Consider the following 11,861-nt stretch of genomic DNA (forward strand, 5'->3'; position numbering starts at 1 on the left):
GGGGGTGGGAACGGAGGGGGGAGATCAGTTTGGGGGGGAAACAGCTCAATATTGGGGGGGAAACTGAGGCAGGGAGCTGAATTTTGGGGGAAACCGAGGCAGGGAGCTCAATTTTGAGGGGAAACTGAGGCAGGGAGCTCAATTTTTGGGAAACTGAGGCAGGGAGCTCAATTGGGGGGGGGGAACTGAGGCAGGGAACTTAATTTTGGGGGAAACTGAGGCAGGGACCTCAATTTTTTGAGGGAAACTGAGGCAGGGAGCTCAATTTGGGGGAAACTGAGGCAGGGAGCTTAATTTTGGGGGAAATTGAGGCGGGGAGCTCAATTTGGAGGGGGAAGTGAGGCGGGGAGTTCAATTTTTTGGGGGAATCTAAGGCAGGGAGCTCAATTTTGGGGTAAACTGAGGCAGGGAGCTCAATTTTGGGGGAAACTGAGGCAGGGAGCTCAATTTTTTGGGAAACTGAGGCGGGGAGCTCAATTTCGAGGGGAAACTGAGGCAGGGAGCTTAATTTTGGGGGGGAACTGAGGCAGGGAGCTCAATTTGGAGGGGGAAGTGAGGCGGGGAGCTCAATTTTGGGGGAAACTGAGGCAGGGAGCCCAATTTTTGGGGAAACTGAGGCAGGGAGCTCCATCTGGGGGCCGGCCGTGCCTTTTGGGGGGACGTTGAGGGTTTTGGGTGCTGCAGAGTGGGAGAGGGGTGGCGAGGGCCGGCTCCCAGCCGAGGGGGCACCCTGTCCCTCTCTCCACCCCCGCTGCGGGGGCAGCACCTTCCTCCTCCTCCTCCTCCTCCTCCTCCCCGGGGCCGCTTTCCTCTTCCCACCGGCCCCCGCACGGGTCCTGCCGACTCTTCCCCGCGGCCGGAGGCGCCCATGGGGCTGGCGCTGGGGCTGCCAGGTGGGTGCTGGGGGGGGGGGACACCCCCCACCACCCTAGGATGGGGGGGGGGAGAGGGTTTTTTGGGGGGGCTGGGAGGCATCAGTGCCATGTTGCATCCCCCCCCCCCCCCACCCCCAGGCCCCCACAACCTGAGCTGCGTCTCCTACAAGCACCCCAGCGTGCGGGGGGGGCTGGGGGGCGCGGGGGGGGGCAAAGCCGGGACCGTGCGCTGCCCCCCCGGCCAGTGCTGCATCGGGATCTGGAACCAGAGCCACGCGCTGGTGCAGGGTGAGACCCCCGCGACCCCCCCCGGGGTGTATCCTGGGGTGGGGGGGCTGAGCCTGTCCTGGGGGGGGGAATAGGGGGCAAAAGGGGCCTGATCCTGCTGGGGGGGGGGGAATAGGGGGGGAGAAGGGGCCTGATCCTGTTCGGGGGGGGGGGGAAGAGTAGGGGAGAAGGGGCTGGGGCAGAATGGAGGGGCCTGATCCTGCCCCGGGGTGGGGGGCAATAGGGGGGAGAAGGGGCCTGATCCTGTCCTGGGGGACAGAAGGGGCTGCAGCTGGATGGAGGGGCCTGATCCTGCCCTGGGGGGGGCGGAATAGGGGGGGAAAGGGGCCTGATCCTGCCCTGGGAGGGGGGAATAGGGGGGAGAAGGGGCCTGATCCTGCCCGGGGGGGTGTCACTGGGAGGCAGAAAGGGCTGGAGCAGGATGGAGGGGCCCGATCCTGCCTTTAAGGGCGGTCGCGGTGCGGGGGGGGTCGGTGCGGGGGGGTTGGTGCTGGGAAGCCCGGACTCCTGGGTCCCTCCCAGCTGCTGCGCTTGACCTTGGCCTTGAAATGTAGCTCCATGAAACAGCGCTGGGGGGGGGAACAGGACCCCGGGGAGGGTGCGGGGGGGGGGTCCCGGCAGGGGGGGACTCCCCCTCCCCGGGAGCATCCCCTGCACCCTCGCCAGACCCCCCCTTGCCCCATCCCAGATGTCAGGGTCCCCCAAGCAGCACCCTGGGGTGCCCCGGTGACGGTGGCGGTGGTGTCCCCAGGCTGCTGGGGGGGCGGGGGGGCCGCCTGCCCGTCTCCCACCTGCACCCCCAGTCCCGCGGGCCCCCCCGGGGGAACCGTCCTCGTCTGCCTCTGCCGCGGTCACCTCTGCAACCGGGACGCCAACGCCACCGGGATGGGGACAGCCCTGGGAATGGGGCTGGGGGGACCCCGCCATGGTCCCGGTACTGGGGAGCACTGTGGGGCCCCTGGGAGGTGGGATGGGATCCACTGGGAGGCCAGAAGGGCTTTGGGGACAAATGGAGGGGGGCCCTGGGGACATATGGGGGACCCTAAGACCTTCAGGGGACCCATAGGGTGCTGAGGGACCCGGAGGGTGGGGGGGAATGGGGTCTGGAGAGGTGGGAGGGGGCTTGGGACCTATAGGGGACCCATGGGGGGGACCTGGGATGCTCAGGGGACCTATGTGGGGCTGTGGGACCCAGGGGTGGGGCATGAGGGGGGCTGGAGAGGGAGGGGGGGGGCTTGGGACCTATAGGGGAGCCATGGCAGGGACATGGCACCCTTAGAGGACCTATATGGGGCTGGGGGGCCCATGAGGGGGGGCCATGGGGGGATGGAGGACCACAGCAGGGAGGGTTTGGGACCCATGGGGGATCCGGGGGGGGGCACCTGGGATCCTCAGGGGACCTATGTGTGGGTGGAGGACCCATGGGGGGGGTCTTGGGACCTATAGGGGACCTATGTGGCGCTGGGGGACCCATGGCGGGGTCCTGGGACCTATAGGGGACCTATATGGGGCTGAGGGACCTATGGGGGGGGTCACTGTGTCACTGCAGCCTCTGTCCCCAGTGCCGGGGCGTGGGGGGTCCGTGGGGACCCTGTGGCTGTGGGGCGCTGGTCCCCTCCTCCTCCTCCTCCTCACCTGCCTGGCCGTCCTCGGTATGGGGGGGGGGACGGGGGGGGGGGACACGACACAGGGACCCCCGGGCACAGGCCACCCCTACCCTGTGTCCCCTGGGTGTGGGTGGCCCCAAATGCCACGTCCCTGGTGTCCCCCTGGCTGGGGGGGTCCCAAGTGCTGTGTCACCCTGTCTCTGGGGCAGGGGGGTCCCAGTGTCTTTGGGTTGGGGGGGGCAGGGTGTGATGCCCCCTGGGTGCGGGGATTCCTGGGTGCCACATCCCCCGTGTCCCCAGGGTGGGGGGTCTGGGTGGTCCTCGGGGGTCCCCCGGTCCTGGGTCCCTCACTGGGGGGGGTCCCCTTGGGGGGGTGTCCTCGGTGTCCCCGTGTCCCACATGTCCCCGTACCAGGGCTGCGCAGGACGAGGACCCCCCCGGGGCGGCCAGCTCGGGGGTGCCGCAGGATCGGGACCCCCCCGGCCCCCCCCAGCCCGGACTTGCCTGCGCTGCACTTCCTGCAGGTGTGGGGCGCCCACGGGGCGGGGGCACCCATGGGTGCCTGGGGATGGGGATCCTTGGATGTAGGGGTGTCTGGGGATGGGGGAACCCATGGGTGCCTGGGGGTCCCTGGGGCTGGGGGTTTCTGCGGCTGGAGGCACTGCACCCTTGGGTGCCCAGGACTGGGGCTACAGGATTTGGGGTTTCTGGGGCGGGGGACACCCATGGGTGTCTGAGGCTCCCTGGATGTGGGGTTCCTGGGGCTGGGGGCACCCATGGGTGCCTGGGGATCCCTGGGTTTGGGGTTCCTGGGGCTGGGGGCACCCATGGGTGCTTGGGGATCCCTGGGTGTGGGGTTTCTGGGGCTGGGGGCACCCATGGGTTCCTGGGGATGGGGATCCCGGGGCGTGGGATGTCTGGGGTTGAGGGCACCCATGGGTGTCTGGGGCTCCCTGGATGTGGGGGTGTCTGGGGCTGGGGGTACCCATGGGTGCCTGGGGATCCCTGGGTGTGGGGTTCCTGGGGCTGGGGGCACCCATGGGTGCTTGGGGATCCCTAGGTGTGGGGTTTCTGGGTCTGAGGGCACCCATGGGTGCCTGGGGATCCCTGGGCATGGGGGTGTCTGGGGCTGGGGTCACCCATGGGTTCTTGGGGATGGAGATCCCTGGGCGTGGGATGTCTGGGGTTGAGGGCACCCAGGGGTGCCTGGGGATCCCTGGGTGTGGGGGTGCTGAGGAACGGGTGCCCATCACCATGGCTACACGCTCGGGCTTCCTGGGACCAACACCACCCATGGGTGCCGGGGCTGCCTGTCCCCGGGATCTGGGAACCACCCAACCCCAGATGGGATCCCATCCCCGAGAGCCGACACTGGGGTGTCCCTACGAGCACCCACGGGTGCTGCGGGTGCCGGCAGGTGCTGCAGAGGGGCCGTTTCTCGGCGGTGTGGCGGGGCACCCTGCACCAGCGGCCCGTGGCCATCAAGGCCTTCGTGGCCGGGGCGGCCGGGCGCTTTGCGGCCGAACGGGCCGTGCACGAGCTGCCCCTCATGGAACACGCCAACGTCGCCCGGCTGCTGGGCACCAGGGGTGCTGGGCCCCGCGCCCGAGGGGGGCTCCTCGTCCTCCAGCTCTACCCTGCGGTGAGTGCACGGGGTGCTCGGGGTGCACGTGGGTGTGCTTGGGGTGTCTGGGGTGCACGGGGAGCTCGGGGTGCACGTGGGTGTGCTTGGGGTGTTTGGGGTGCGTGGGGTGCTCGGGGTGCACGTGGGTGTGCTTGGGGTGCTCTGGGTGTGCTCGGGGTGCTCTGGGTGCTCTGGGCATGTATGGGGTGCTTGGGGTGCATGTGGGCGTGCATGGTGTGCTCAGGGTGCACGTGGGCGTGCTTGGGGTGCTCTGGGTGTGCATGGGGTGCTTAGGGTGCTGAGGGTGCTCTGGGTGTGCATGGGGTGCACATGGGTGCGGATGGGGTGCTCAGGGTGCACATGGGTGTGCCTGGGGTGCTCTGGGTGTGCTCGGGATGCTCGGGGTGCTCTGGGCATGCATGGGGTGCTTGGGGTGCACATGGGCGTGCATGGGGTGCTCTGGGTGTGCATGGGGTGCTTAGGGTGCTGAGGGTGCTCTGGGTGTGCATGGGGTGCACATGGGCGTGCACGGGGTGCTTTGGCTGCTCTGGGTGTGGATGGGGTGCTCCGGGTGCACATGGGCGTGCTTCGGGTGCTAGGGGTGCTCATGGGCCTGGGAGGGTTGCTGAGGGGGCGTGCATGGGGTGCTTGGGGTGCACATGGGTGTGCACGGGGTGCTTGGGGTGCTCAGGGTGCGTATGGGTTGCTCAGGGTGCACATGGGTGTGCACGGGCTGCTGAGGGCGTGCACGGGTGTACACAGGGTGCTGGATGTGCACGCGGGTGTGCACAGGGTGCTGGGGGTGCTCAGGGTGTGCATGGGGTGTGTGGGGCACGCATGGGTGTGCATGAGGTGCTTGGGGCGTGCAGGGGGTGCTCAGGGTGTGCATAGGCGTGCACGGGGTGCTGGGGATGCAGATGAGTGTGCATGGGGCGCACGTGTGTGCACACGCTGCCGTGAGAGCGAATGGGTGTGCATGGGGTGCTCAGGGTGCACATGGGTTGTTTGGGGTGCACGTGGGTGTGCACGGGGTGCTCAGGATGCTCAGGGTGCACATGGGCGTGCACGGGGTGCTCTGGGTGCGCACAGGGTGCTGGTGCTCTGGGTGTGCACGGGGTACTGGGGGTGCACGAGTGTGTGCATGGGGTGCTGGGGGTGCTGGTGCACGTGGGCATGCACACGGGTGCTGGGGGTGCTCTGGGTGTGCACAGGGTGCTGGGGGTGCCCAATTGTGTGCACGGGGTGCTGGGGGTGCTGAGGGTGTGCATGGGGTACTGGGGGTGCTGGTGCACGTAGGTGTGCACATGGGTGCTGGGGGTGCTCTGGGTGTGCATGGGGTGCTGGGGGTGCACAAGCGTGTGCACATGGGTGCTGGGGGTGCTCTGGGTGTGCACAGGGTGCTGGGGGTGCCCAATTGTGTGCACGGGGTGCTGGGGGTGCTGAGGGTGTGCATGGGGTACTGGGGGTGCTGGTGCACGTGGGTGTGCACATGGGTGCTGGGGGTGCTCTGGGTGTGCATGGGGTGCTGGGGGTGCACAAGCGTGTGCACGGGGTGCTGGGGGTGCTGAGGGTGTGCACGGGGTGCTGGGGGTGCACAAGCGTGTGCACGGGGTGCTGTGGGTGCTGGTGCACGTGGGCGTGCACACGGGCGCACACCGGCCGCTCGAGCAGCGCCTGCAGCCGCGGCGCCGGTGCCTCATGCAAGCAGGATGGGTGCGAGCGGGTGCACGGAGGGCGAGGTGGGGGTGCCCACCCCGTGTGCCCACGCGTGTGCCCACGCGTGTGCCGTGTCCCCAGGGCTCCCTGCGGCACTTCCTGGGGCAGCACGTGGGGACGTGGGGTGGCAGCGTGCGCCTGGCGCTCTCCCTCGCCCGCGGCTTGGCCTTCCTGCACCAGGAGCTCTGGCGCGACGGTGAGCGCGGGCACCCCTGCCCCGAGCTGGCCGGGTCTCTGCAGGGGTGGCCCGTTCCCGTGACCCCCCCTGCCCCGGGCCGTGTGCCCCCCCCCAGGCCTGTACAAGCCCAGCGTGGTGCACCGGGACCTGAGCAGCCAGAACGTGCTGGTGCGGGAGGACGGGACGTGTGCCATCGGAGACTTCGGGCTGGCGCTGGCGCTGCCGCCGCGTGCCCAGGCTGGCACCGGGGACCACCACGCCGTGCCCATCCGCAAGGTGACGGGGATGGGATGGGATGGGATGGGATGGGATGGGAAGGGATGGGATGGGATGGGATGGGGTGGGATGGGATGGGGATGGGGATGGGGATGGGATGGGATGGGATTCGATGGGATGGGATGAGATGGGGATGGGATGGGATGGGAAGGGATGGGATGGGATGGGATGGGATGGGATGGGGATGGGGATGGGATGGGATGGGATTTGATGGAATTCGATGGGATGGGATGGGATTCGATGGAATTCAATGGGATGGGATGGGATGGGATGGGGATGGGATGGGATGGGATGGGATGGGGATGGGGATGGGATGGGATGGGATTCGATGGGATGGGATGGGATGGGGATGGGGTGGGATGGGATGGGATGGGATAGGGATGGAATGGGATGGAGGCAGGGGATGAGGATGGGGATGGGCCCCCCTCATGCTGCTGGCAGTGGGGTGCAGGTGCAAGCTGAGCCCTTGTGCACGTGCAAGGATGGCTGTAGTGCAAGGCGGGGACTGGTGTGTGTGCAAACACGGCCCTAGTGCAAGCTGAGCCCCGGTGCACGTGCAAGGACGGCTCCAGTGCAAGCCTTCCCCTGGCACACGTGCATGCATCGCCCTAGTGCACGTGCAAACACGGCCCTGGTGTAAGGTGGGGTCTGGTGCACGTGCAAGCACGACCCTAGTGCAAGCCCTACCCTGGTGCACGTGCAACCATGACCCTAGTGCAAGCCTTCCCCTGCGTTCATGTGCAAGCATGGCACTAGGGCAAGCTTTACCCTGGCAGATGTGCAAGCACAGCCCTAGTGCAAGCCCTACCCTGGTGCACGTGTGAGCACGACCCTGGTGCAAGCCTTATCCTGGTGCACGTGCAAGCACGGGCCTGGTGTAAGGTGGGACCTGGTGCACGTGCGAGCACGATGCCAGTGCGAGCCCTACCCTGGCACACGTGCATGCGTCACCCTAGCGCAAGCCCTACCCTGGTGCATGTGCACGTACAACCCTGGTGCAAACCTTGCCCTGGCACACGTGGTCCTGGTGCAAGCCGGGACCTTGTTCAAGCCTGACCCTGACGCTCGTGCAAGCACCACCCCGGTGCCAGCCTGACCCCGCTGCCCGCGGGTGCCCGGCGCTGTCGGTGCACCGCGGGCTGTGCGAGTGGTGTGGTGGGCGCAGGCGGGCACCCAGCGGTACCTGGCACCCGAGATCCTGGACGAGAGCCTGGACCTGCGGGCGTGGGGCCGGGCACTGCGGCAGGCGGACGTCTACGCCCTGGCACTGCTCCTCTGGGAGATCCTCTCCCGCTGCCAGGCCCTCAGCCCTGGTGAGCACCCATGGGTGCCCCCTCTGCTCCCTTGGGACCACCCCCCACCCATCGCCGCTGACCCTTTTTTCTTGCCCCCCCCACCCAGGAGCACCCGTGCCAGCCTTTCGACTGGCATATGAGGCGGAACTGGGTGCCAGCCCCACAGGTGCCCAGCTCCGGCGCTTGGCCGTGGAGGAGCGACGGCGGCCGCTCATTCCCCCCGCCTGGCACCGTGCCCCCCAGGTCAGCCCCAGTGGGCATCCATGGGGTGTGTGGGGGTCCTGCCTGGGTGCCCAGGAGTGTTTAGGGGTGTCTGGGGTGCCCAGGGATGACCCTGCCCTGGGGGGGTCCCTGACTGGGTGCCCAGGGGTGTCCCGGGATGCTGAGGGTGCCCATGGGCAGGGGTCACCCAGGGGGGTCCATGCCCAGAGGGTCCCAGGAGTCTGCAGGATGTCCATGGCTGGGGGGGGTCCCTGACTGGGTGCCCAGGGATGTTTAGGGGTGCCCTGGAGTGCCCATGCCCGGGATGGGGGTCCCTGACTGGGTGCCCAGGGGTCCCCCGGGATGCTGAGGGTACCCATGGGCAGGGGTCACCCAGGGGAGTCCCTGCCCAGAGGGTCCCAGGGTGCCCCTGCTGGGGGGGGGGAGTGTCTGGGGGTGCCCCTTCCCAGGGGCTCCCTGCCCGGATGCCCAGAGATGCTGAGGGTGCCCGGGGGTGGGGGTGTCGTGTGAGGGGGTCCCTGCCCGGGGAAGGGGGGGGGGATCTCTGCTGGATGGGGGGGGGGTGTCCCTGCTTAGGGGTGACATACCCGGGAGGGCCCCCCCCCTCACCTCGGGGGGTCCCTTCGGGGGGTCCCCCCAGCCGGGGGCTCCCCGTTAAGGCCGAGGTGGTGTTGGGGGGGGGTCCCGCAGCCCGGGGGGGCTCTGCCGGAGCTGCTGGAGGATTGTTGGGACCCCGACCCCGAGGCGCGGCTCTCGGCCGAGCGGGCGCTCCAGCGGCTGCAGCGCCTGGCTGCCGGGCCCCCCCCACCCGCTGCCGGACCCCCCCCACCCGCCTCCGGACCCCCCCCACCCGCTACCGGCTCCCATCCTCCCGCCGGCCCCCCGGGGAGCCCCGGCCCCCGGGCCGCCCCCCCCGCAGCCGACCGAGAGGTGGGTGCAAAGGGAAACTGAGGCACGGGAAGGGGGGGGGGGGGAAGCGACACGGGCGCCCCGGTTCACTCTCCGTTCCCCCCCCACCCCCCCGCCCTGGGAAGGGACCCGGGCGTCCCGGCCCCGCCCCCGGGGAGGAGCCAGGGGTCTTGGCCCCGCCCCCTGGGAGGGGCCAGGGATCAGGCCCCGCCCCCGCTTCCTGCGGGCGGGGCCGCGGCCGGAGCGGAGGCGGCAGGTGGGAGCGGACCCCCCCGGGGCCCCCGAACCCCCCCTGCACCCCCCCAGTCCCCCCTACACCCCCTCTGCACCCTCCCAGTCCCCCCCGCACCCCCCTGCACCCCCCGCACCCCCAAATCCTCCATGCACCCCCGACCCCCCCCCGCACCCCCCTGTGCACCCCCCAGTCCCCCCCGCACCTCCCCTGCACCCCCCCGCACCCCCAATCCTCCATGCCCCCCCTCTGCAGCTCCGCCCCCCCGCAACCCCCCAGGCCCCCCAACCCCCCCTGCACCCCCCCGCACCTCCCCAGTTCCCCCCGCACCCCCCCCCGACCCCCCCCCGCACCCCCTGTGGACCCCCCCAGTCCCCCCCGAACCCCCAAATCCCCTGACCCCCCCCGTAGCCCCCAACCCTCTGAGCCCTGACCCCCAGTGACCCCCCCCCGACCCCCAAGTGCCCCCTACACCCCCCCGCACCCCAAAGTGTTGCCCTGCCCCCCCCCCCCGCCCCGACCCCCCCGGTTCCGTTCCCTGGGGGGGGGGGGAACGACACACGACACAGCTGGGACCCCCCGCCCCCCCCCCCGCGAGCTGCTGTGACTCAGTTTCCCCTCGGAGGCAGCGGGGGGTCCCATGGTAGTGGGGGGGTCCCCAGAGACCCCTCCTGGGGTGCTGGGGGGTGGTGGGGCCCCCACTCACCCCATGTGCCCCCCCCCCCAGGTCCTGGAGTTGCCACCCGCCATGTGGGACCCTGGTGCAGGTAAGGGGGGGGGGGAACACCCCCAAATTGGGGGCGGGGGCTGTGTCGACCCCCACTGCTGCCCCCCCCTCAACTTTTTCTTTTCTTCCCCCATCCAGGGCAGCCGCCCCCCCCCAACCCCGTGTACCCCCCAAACCCCACCCCCCCCTGCCAGCCACCCCCCCCCAATCCAGTGTACCCCCCCCAGCCCGGGTACGCCCCCCCCGGGGTACCCCCAAACCCAGTGGGGGGGCCTGGGCAGCCGCCGTACCCCCCTGGGGCCCCCCCGTACCCCCCGGGAGCTCCCCTGGCCCCCCCGGGGCCCCCCCTCTGCCCCGTGGGACCCCCAGGGTGCCCCCCCCTGCACCCCCCCCAGCCCGGGGTGCCCCCCCTGTGCCCCCCCGGGCTGGATAAGAAGGCGGCGAAGAAGATGAAGAAGAGGATGAAGAAGGCTCAGAAGAGGCACAAGGTGAGGGGGGGACATTTGGGGGGGACGGGGACATTGGCGGGGAGGACATGGGGGGGCACCCCGGGTCTCCCCCCGGGTGCTCATGGCTATCCTGTCCCCCTGCAGCGCTCTTCGTCCTCCTCCTCCTCCTCGTCCTCCTCCAGCAGCGACTCCGACTGAGGCCATCGCGCAGCGCCCGTCTCCTGCCATGGCCACCCGGGCCCCTCCGTGTCCTCCCGTGACCACCCAGGACCCCCCGTGTGCCCACGACCACCCAGGACCACCCATGTCCTCCTGGGTGCTGTGACCATCATCCATGGCCAGATGTGACCATCTGGGACCACCTGTGTCCTCCCATGACCAGCCGTGTGCCCAGGACCACCCGTGTCCACCTGGAACCACCCATGACCACCCATGACCACCTGGGACCTCCTGTGTTCATCCGTGACCATACCTGACCACCCATGACCACCTGGGACCTCCTGTGTTCATCCGTGACCATACCTGACCACCCATGACCACCTGGGACCTCCTGTGTTCATCCATGACCATACGTGACCAGCCAGAACCACCCATGACCATCTGGGACCTCCTGTGTCCATCCATGATCATGCGTGACAAGTTGGAACCACCCATGGTCACTCATGCCCACCTGGGACCTCCTGTGTCCATCTGTGACCATGTGTGACCACCCATGGCCACCCGGGACCTCCTGTGTCCATCTACAACCACGTATGACCACGCGTGACCACCTGGAACCACCCATGACCACCTGAGACCCTTCTGTGCCCATCCATGACCACCTGGGACCTCCCATGACCAACCAGGACCACCTATGACCATCTGTGTCTACCCATGACCACCTATGCCCACCTGGGACCTCCTGTGTCCATCTGTGACCATGTGTGACCACGCATGGCCACCTGGAACCATCCATGACCACCTGGGACCACCCATGGCCACCCATGACCACCTGGGACCTCCCATGACCACCTATGACCACCTGGGACCTCCCATGGCCACCCATGACCACCCATGGCCATCTGTGTCTACCCGTGCCCACCTGTGCCCCCATACCCACCATGTCCCCTTGCCCACGGGGTCCCCCTGTGTCCCCTCACCCCGTGGTCGTGGGGGGGTGCCTGGGTGCTAGGGGGTACTGGGGGGGTACTGGGGGGTACTGGGGGCCCCCCAATAAAGCCCTGGGACTCTCTGCCGTGTCAGCGTCTCCTTCGCGCCGGTGGGGGGGGGGCGGAGCTGCCCCTTTGCCCCCTCCTGCCCCCCATTGCCCCGCCCCTCATTAATTGCGACCCTCATTAATTGCCCCTCCCCTCATTAATTGCCTCCCCACCCCTCATTAATTGCCCCTCACCCCTCATTAATTACCCCGCCCCTTATTAATTGCCCCTACCCCCCAATTAATTGCCACACTACTCATTAATTGC

The 11,861-nt window shown here is 69.0% G+C and overlaps 1 protein-coding gene across 1 annotated transcript; it reads left to right on the plus strand.

Moving 5' to 3' along the window:
• The first annotated feature begins 868 nt into the window (after window positions 1–868).
• Window positions 869–11,555, plus strand: AMHR2 (anti-Mullerian hormone receptor type 2). The gene is made up of 14 exons (XM_086630547.1): window positions 869–893; window positions 1,014–1,163; window positions 1,915–2,097; window positions 2,726–2,815; window positions 3,185–3,294; window positions 4,188–4,412; window positions 6,192–6,306; window positions 6,404–6,564; window positions 7,730–7,877; window positions 7,966–8,102; window positions 8,772–9,011; window positions 9,950–9,989; window positions 10,088–10,437; window positions 10,543–11,555. Exons 1-14 carry the CDS (start codon window positions 869–871, stop codon window positions 10,594–10,596), a joined length of 2,028 nt encoding a protein of 675 aa, XP_086486673.1. The 3' UTR covers window positions 10,597–11,555.
• Window positions 11,556–11,861: the final 306 nt, after the last annotated feature.

Source organism: Tauraco erythrolophus, unplaced genomic scaffold (genome assembly GCF_009769465.1).
Source record: "Tauraco erythrolophus isolate bTauEry1 unplaced genomic scaffold, bTauEry1.pri scaffold_128_arrow_ctg1, whole genome shotgun sequence".
Taxonomy (NCBI): Eukaryota; Metazoa; Chordata; class Aves; order Musophagiformes; family Musophagidae; genus Tauraco; species Tauraco erythrolophus.